Genomic DNA, 7,857 nt, shown 5'->3' with positions numbered 1-7,857 from the left:
CAGCTCTGAGCCCCCGGGAACACATACCAAAATAAAATGCATCTATAGAGCAGGTGCAGAGGCTTTTATTTTGTCACTGACCGACTCCACATGGTCCTAGAATGAGAGGAAAAACCAACGCAAAGTGACCACAAATAAATGGAAATCACCCACGAGTGATAAAAACACATATAAAAACCTGAATGGTGATTGAAAACAACACCGACCAAAAAAGAAGATTGCAAAGCTGTCAAAGTCATAAAGTGACACAGAAGCAGAGACAAACCTAATCTAGATTCTGAAGTGTACGTATTAAGATACAGGAATAAAAAGAATGACGGGTGAAATAACTGCAAAAAAAGCAACACGGCGTCACTTATAGTGTGAAACTGATTCTATATGGAAAACTAGAAACCCAACAAGCACCAAAATTACAACAAAATAAATATATTTGTTTTATTTTGAAAGCACCGTTTGACACGTTCCTATGAAATTGACGTCACTTGACACACGGCCAATCCTGCGTTGTCATTGGTGGAGGCTTGTTCGCTTCCAGCCAATCGGTGAAGACGTTATTGAAGCGTGAGCCGCGTTACGTGCACCGGACCAAACTGTTCAAGGTGAGTAGAGACGAATTTATCTCTAAAATTATATTATTTTACAATAATTCCACCTGAATGTATATGCAACGACGATTTAAACTTCATAAAAGATTAGACTACTTTCTGTGTTTGATTGTGAACCCGGAAATGGCTGATGGACGATGCTAAACGGAAAGTGGCTAGCTGGAAAGCTAGTCAGCTCCAACCAGTTTATGTAAATACATTTATTAAAGTGTCTCTTTTAATAGAACCAAACGTTTAATTAAGGTTAATAAAATCCTGATTGAGCTGATTTCCTTCCCAGTCGATCCACAGTAAATGTGTTGAATGAAATTTAATTCACGTGAAAGATAATTAAGGTGACAGCAAATCATTTTAAAAAATGAGTGAAAACCCATAAAACTGCAAAATGAGACATTAAACTTAAATCAAACACAGGTGAGAAAAACGTTTTCACATGATTGAGATGTTAAAAGGCCATATTGAGATACTAAATTAATCCTGAAACAATCCAGATGTTAGATTTTAAGCAACACAAACTCAAATAAAAGCTAAAACAAATTTGTCATAATGTCTAAAATATATGTAAAACAAATTTAGGGAGGCAAATGAAACGGATAAAATCAAGTTGCAATTTGACAGTAAATGTATATAGTTACCTTCATGACAGACTAAATGACAAATGTGATATATTATTATTGTTTACAAACTCTAGATATACATAAATAGAGAGGTAGAGAGATATAAAATAAATGGCAAAAAAATGTTCTTAAGAATCCTGTGGTTTATGTAGTTATGTTATTCTTATACAATCAGATGTAAAATTCACCAAAAGCCTTGAAGATAAACATAAACGACATAAAAACATCTCAAATTAAACAGAGTGAACGTGAATTGATGCAAATTGATTACAAAGAAACACGTAATGGCTTCAAACTGAAACACCACACTAACGCCAGGCGATTCAAATAGCAAAATTTGAATCAAGAGGAGGAAAAACATTCCCCCTCCACCAAAACACTCAGAGGAGATAGAAAGCTTTTTGATTTTGACTGTTAATGTTATCATAAAGGGATGTAAAATGAACAAAATCGATATAGAATGATCAGAAGTAGATGAGACTGACTTGTGAGATGCACAGTTGGGAGCTTTAATCTCACTGTCTGCAGATGTTTGCATGAATGGAAGTCGGTAGAATAATATCCCATCTGATCTGAGTTGCTTAAACGTGTCTCCTCGCTCTTCTTCCCGCCGTGGCAGCATGGGCGTGTTATCCCGGCTGGTGAGGGGTCTGGTCCGCGGCGCCGACCGGATGTCGGAGTTTACCAGCAAGCGCGGCTCAAGGACTCACTACAAAGGGCGCGGCGCCAGGCCCACCGGCCTGCTTCTCTCCAGCCGCAAGTTCCTGTCCATCCGGGCCATGATCCCCGAGTTCATGGTGCCGCCGCTGGAGGGGTTCAAACTCAAACCGTACGTGTCGTACCGCTGCTCCGAGGGAACCGAGCCGCCGCTCACCGCGCAGAGCCTGTTCGACGACGTGGTGGCGCCGCAGATCAAGAAGGACTTCGAGGAGGGAAAGTTCAGCAAGGACAATCTGGAAAAGTACGGCTTCGAGCCCACGCAGGACGGGAAGCTCTTTAAACTCTACCCCAAGAACTTTGTGCGTTAAGAAACGGGAGGCGTTTATCTACCGAGAGTAAAAAGACTGAAAACTGCTGAGGAACTTGTATTTTTTATCTCCTCACATAATAAAACCTGGTGGATGTGATTCACTTTTGTTTCTAAGTCCACAGACATCGTTTTGAAATAACTGCCGCGCAAACATGAAGTTTTCCTGAAACAAAAGTGTGAATGTCCTTTTTTCCCCCGAATAAGACTCAAACTTCCTGTTATTTTTAAAACGGCTCTTTTCTCGCTGAAAGCGTTGCCCACAGTGTCTTCGTTTAACTTTTTCAATAGCTCATCATCATGTTCGTCGTCTCCTGTCACCAAGCAATCACATGCATGTTTGTGGATTGAGAACAAGGGTAGAAAAAGCCAATTCCACGGATTCTGGACCGCCTTCAGAGACCCGCTGTGACCCAAACCTTTAGAGTAGATAAACCTCTTTTAGTGAGAAGTTTCAGTGGACAAAGCTTATTGGAGAAAAACAAGTCCCAAATCAATCTGCTGTAATTAATAAAGCAACATGACATCATTACACTCTGACACAAACGCCTAAAGGTCAAATATGGAAAGTTTTTAATGAAAAAAAAAAGTGATAAAACAAGACATTTGTGTGTTGAACTGCAGTTAAAACTCAAGTGTAATACCACGTTCTACCACAGGGGGGGCAGTGAGCCATAAGTTACTACTGCACCTTTAAAAGAAGCTTAAAACATGACGGGTAACGTAAATTGGTCTTGTTGCTACAAATCAAAGGATTATAAATAACCTTGAGTTTATAAAAATCACACTCGTGAAAATAGTGTTTTTTATTTTCCAATTGCATTTGCCTCAGCATGTAGGGGAGGAAACAAGCATGAAGAGGACATACATTCTGCTCTGTGTTATAATGTGAAAGGGTGTTTCTCCTGCAGGGGTGTCAAACATGTGGCCAGGGGGCAAAAACAGCCGAGAAATCATAATGAAACCACCAAGAAAATTATAAAAACTTCACTGTATTTTGCACTAGAAAGTTCCGTTTAAAAAAAAAAGGTTTTATGTTGAGATTAGAGTAACTTTCAGCAGTAATTGTTTGGTTTTGTGAAAATATTGACATTTTCATCACAAATATTCTGCACAGTAACAAAGAAAAACTTAAAACATTTCAAAGTTATTATGCCATTAGTTTACCGGTCAGGCCCTGAACTAAAATGTGTTCGACACTCCTGGTTTACACACACAAAAGAAATATAGAAATAATCCTAAACATAACTAATCATTGCCAAAAGGGTTTGATCTATTACAGATCGCACGTCGTACAAAGTGGCCAAATTATTGTCGTAATTGGATTTTTAATCATTTAACTGCATTTTGTAGCAGGATGTTCGATTAAAAAAAAAAAAAAAAAAAGACATTTTAATTTAAGAAAATGTCGCCGTGTTCGTATTTTATGACAAGGTTTAGAATTTATTTGCGCAACAGGAACAGATAGAGTCGAAGCTGCAGGTCAAACTGGCCTGAATTTGGCCCCTCCCCTCTCCCGCCGGTCAGCACGGCTCCGCCTCCTCTGGCGTCCAGTCCCAGCGCCAAACGTGCAGCATGTGGTCGTAGAAGGAGCAGCTCGCCAGCAGACTGGACATGGAGGGGGCGTCTGTGTCCGGGTGGAGGGGGGCTCCCGTGGCGGTGGGAGGCGGCGGCGCCACCTCCTCGGGGACGTAGCGCCCGGCGTCGTCCTCCAGGGAGGTGTCGAAGCTGGCGGTGGGAGACTCGTACTGAATCCTCAGGTGTCTCGCGCTCTCAGCGAAGGTTTCCTTTGGCGCGGCGGCGGGAGGAGGGGAGCGGGGGGCCGGGTCCTCCAGGGACAGTCGCGACCAGTCGGCGCCGTACGCCAGGGAGTTGTGGAGGATGTAGGAGGCGACGACGGGACACGCTCCACCGCCACCCTCTGAGGGGAAGAATTGAAATGTTTGACCTGCGTCTCGGGAAAAGCAAGCTTCCTGTTTAGCGTCCAATCAGAAGGAAGACTCACCCAGAGCCTGCTGGCAGTGCAGCACGTGGAAGTCGTTGTGCATGCACGCCGCCAGCAGCAGCTGCCGGTTGCTGGGGTGCCACTTCAGCCGCCACACGCCGCCGCCCAGCGGCGTCTCGCTGAGCGGCTGCTTCATGCTCCGGCCGTCCCACAGCAGCGCCTGCTCGTCGTAGCTGCAGAGGGGAGCAGAGCAACGGGTCACGTGACCGACGCCGGGAAACCCAAGACGCGCAGGAGCTGCGTGCTTTACCTTCCCGTGGCCACGACGTGCTCCCGGTGAGGCGAGCTGTGGATGCTGCAAACTCCCATTGAGTGCCTTCACAAAGGAAGGAATGTGTCACTGATGTTTGTAAACAACGACCACACACACACACACACACACACACACACACACACACACACACACACACACACACACACACACACACACACACACACACACACACACACACACACACACACACACACACACACACACACACACACACACACACACACACACACACACACACACACACACACGTTGTACCTTTTACTGGTGAATGTTGGTGTGGAAGGACCGACTCTCAGATCCCAACCCTTCAGTTTACAGTCATCGCCACCTGAGAGGAGACGCACACGCACGCACATACATTGAGACACGCAGTCACAAGTGCAAACGCGCACACACAGTAGTGCGACACTATGTGAATAAGTGTGTGTGTGTGTGTGTCTCAATCACCAGAGTAGACCAGCTGTGTGTCCCAGTAGGAGAAGGCCGAGATCCAGGCCTCGAAGTCGTGAGCTTTCCACTGCGACAGAGCCGTCAGAGCTCCTTCAGCCAGAGAGAAAACGCTGATGCATCCTGCTGAGTCGCTGCAGACCACCCGCACATCACTGCTGCTCACACACACACACACACAATCACACACAGACAGACACACAGGTTTCATTCCACCACACTGTGTCCAGACCGTCCCCCGACAGCAGGGCCTACCTGTCCAGCCTCCCAGTGGACCAGTCCAGGGACAGAGCCAGACGCTCGGCTCCCACCGCCAAACTGCTGAGAGGCTGCAGACTGCGGCCGCCCTCCTACTGGAGACACACACTCATGAGACGCTTCCTTCAAACAAGCAACACACACTCCTGAATGTTGTGTCCACACCTCCGATCACCACACAGTCACGTTTAAATGAATGTGACACACACATGTGGTATGATGTCATGTGATGTATGATGTGATCACAAACACAGGATGGGCAATAAAGTGATAAAAAAAAGGGATGGAAATCACTGCGATGCAGGATGAACAGAAATGTTTCACACAGGTTTTGATTGGTTTCTTTTGATGATCAAGGGTTTCTTCATTTTTAGTCCAGAGACTTCACATATTCTTTCAAAGTAGTTCGATTCATTACGGTTTCTGGGAGTAAAAACAGTCCAAATGTGTTTAATTTGGTTGTTTGCGGACATAAATATGAATCAGTGGGTGCAATCAGCAGTATTTATATTTAAAAAGAAAAAAGAAATTCAGCAGGTGTCTTAATAGTTTTTGCCTGGACTGCACGTTGAGGATTTTGTCCTCTGACGCCTCGTTGCTCACCGGACTTCCAGACAGTGTGTAGAGCTGCAGCTCCCCCGTAGCAGCGGCCATTCCCAGCACGGGCCTGTCGGACACGGGGACGTGGCACCTGAACGACACCCAGCAGAAGGAGACGGAAAGCCAAACATCAGCTGGCCACCTTTTTGACCTCATTCTGTGACGATGTTTACATGCCATGTAATCACATTACTGATGGTCCACGTAACCCGCAGCTGCAAACCGGATTACTTGCCATTTCAAGTCCAAAATGGCCGCCGTGTCTATGCGCTGGAGCTCAGTGAGCGGAGGGATCATCGGACCCTCCCGACGAAATTCGAAAAGGTACAAACGGCCGGTCCGGCTCGGGGTGGCATCCTCCTCCCCCAACTGAAGCATGATGGGGAAAACAAAACAAAAAACATGAGCCTCAATGTGTTTGCATAATATCGAGATCATATTGATCAAGGACGGCATGGAAAGGTCAAATATTTAGTATCTTCCTTATCGAAGAATATTTAAACATTTCAATTAAACTGCTATTGGAGGGGAAAAAAAGAAAAGGACATGAAATGATCTCAAAGAAGAAGAAAATGCAAAATGAAACAAGCACAACATCATGAAACTAATCCAATGAAGAAGAAAAGGTGGCTCAGACACAAACTCACACAAAAAACTCCAAATAAGATCTAAATAAGACAGAAAGTGACATAAAACAATCAGCTGAGACGCTGAAATAAGATCAAAAAGTGTCCGACAAAATAACTATACTGGTGCAAAAAGATGTAAAAACTTTCAAAATGTGACACACGATATGCAGGAGAAGTAAAGGAAGCTTCACATCTGAAAGACACACACACACACACACACACACACACACACACACACACACACACACACACACACACACACACACACACACACACACACACACAGGTTGCAGCTCCACAGAGGAGGATCTGTGCATGTTGCATTAGTGGGGTGGGGGGGAATGACCCTCCCTGAACCCTCACCCCTTTGTTCAGCTGATACGTGCCGCAGGCCAGCACGTCGTGGCTGGATGAAACGGGACACCACTCCACCGTGTCCGCACTCAGCTCCGTGTCAAACACCTGTAGACTGCGGGTCCGCGACTTCCAAGCCATGGCCGCTGCCTGCTCTGCATAACGTGACCGACCTGGAGCTGCGGGGAAACAATCCAGCAGTTTATTCTAAACTGTGACAATCAAACTTCACATTCTGTAAACAAACAGCAGTTAGCAAAATAATGTCTGGACGCTAGCAAGGAGGCTATATTTGACTCCGTGCAGTCATACGAGCGCTTTAATAAAACAAGTCAGACTCTGCGGGAGGTCCGCAGACCCTCAAAATAACTAATACACTGTAAAAAGTAAAATAAAGTTTGTTTAAACTCGAAACTTTTGCGAAACAAATAAAACTCACATGTGTGCCAGCACCGACTCGACGTTGCGTGCGTGATTACGTCATCAGTACGCACCGTACAATGGAGCTTTCAGGTACCAAGAGTAAAAATGGGACTAAAGGGTTGTTTACGTTAATATTCTTAAAAAAAAAAAGAGACATTTGTGGTTTTCCGGCCTCATTAGGACATGATCGAAACATTTAATTTTACAGCCACTTAGCCCATAAAATGCAACGTTTTCTGTTTATATTTAGTTCTAAAAGAAATACCACAATAATTGTAAATTCACTTTGAATCTTTATTGTTTTTGATACACCTCTTTAGGGTCCGAGCATAGATAGAAAACACTTTTTTTAAATATCTATGGGTCCGAGTAAGCTGGACGAGTTCCTATTGGAATGCAAGGAATTTTTGACGGCCGAAACGTGCTCATAACTGCCTGAAAATTAGCACGCAAATTTTTTTCTTTTATATTTTGATGGTCATTGTGCATGTGTCTGGCAAAATGGCCCCATGGTGCAGCACGTCAGACCGCATGAGCCCATTCTCGTGTTGAACTCTATCTTTGTCATGCTATCTGATAAAAGTGCAGCGAGCTCAACAGTTACACTATTCAGGATAA

General features: G+C 44.6%; 2 protein-coding genes across 2 annotated transcripts; one reads left to right on the top strand and one right to left on the bottom strand.

The window, feature by feature from the left end:
* The first annotated feature begins 537 nt into the window (after window positions 1-537).
* mrpl41 (mitochondrial ribosomal protein L41) lies at window positions 538-2,349 on the top strand. The gene is made up of 2 exons (XM_080467856.1): window positions 538-599; window positions 1,842-2,349. The coding sequence occupies exon 2, from the start codon at window positions 1,843-1,845 to the stop codon at window positions 2,248-2,250; it is 408 nt and encodes a 135-aa protein (XP_080323982.1). The 5' UTR covers window positions 538-599; window position 1,842; the 3' UTR covers window positions 2,251-2,349.
* A 390-nt stretch (window positions 2,350-2,739) lies between these two features.
* dph7 (diphthamide biosynthesis 7) lies at window positions 2,740-7,302 on the bottom strand. The gene is made up of 10 exons (XM_080467855.1): window positions 7,256-7,302; window positions 6,826-6,995; window positions 6,069-6,202; window positions 5,837-5,924; window positions 5,231-5,325; window positions 4,976-5,133; window positions 4,784-4,856; window positions 4,505-4,570; window positions 4,255-4,427; window positions 2,740-4,170 (listed from the first exon to the last, which is right to left on the bottom strand). Exons 2-10 carry the CDS (start codon window positions 6,955-6,957, stop codon window positions 3,773-3,775), a joined length of 1,317 nt encoding a protein of 438 aa, XP_080323981.1. The 5' UTR covers window positions 6,958-6,995; window positions 7,256-7,302; the 3' UTR covers window positions 2,740-3,772.
* Window positions 7,303-7,857: the final 555 nt, after the last annotated feature.

The sequence above is a fragment of the Lipophrys pholis genome (genome assembly GCF_963383615.2).
Source record: "Lipophrys pholis genome assembly, chromosome: 7".
NCBI classification, from domain to species: domain Eukaryota; kingdom Metazoa; phylum Chordata; class Actinopteri; order Blenniiformes; family Blenniidae; genus Lipophrys; species Lipophrys pholis.
This window is presented reverse-complemented; position numbering and strand designations above follow the sequence as displayed.

Bases quoted from the DNA above. Each gene is read 5' to 3' on its own strand.
- mrpl41 (XM_080467856.1), top strand. From the start codon at position 1,843: ATGGGCGTGTTATCCCGGCTGGTGAGGGGTCTGGTCCGCGGCGCCGAC.
- dph7 (XM_080467855.1), bottom strand. From the start codon at position 6,957: ATGGCTTGGAAGTCGCGGACCCGCAGTCTACAGGTGTTTGACACGGAG. The intron at 6,203-6,825 runs GTGAGGGTTCAG...ATCATGCTTCAG, and splicing joins CGTATCAGCTGAACAAAGGG to TTGGGGGAGGAGGATGCCAC. The intron at 4,857-4,975 runs GTGATTGAGACA...GTCTCCTCTCAG, and splicing joins CACACAGCTGGTCTACTCTG to GTGGCGATGACTGTAAACTG.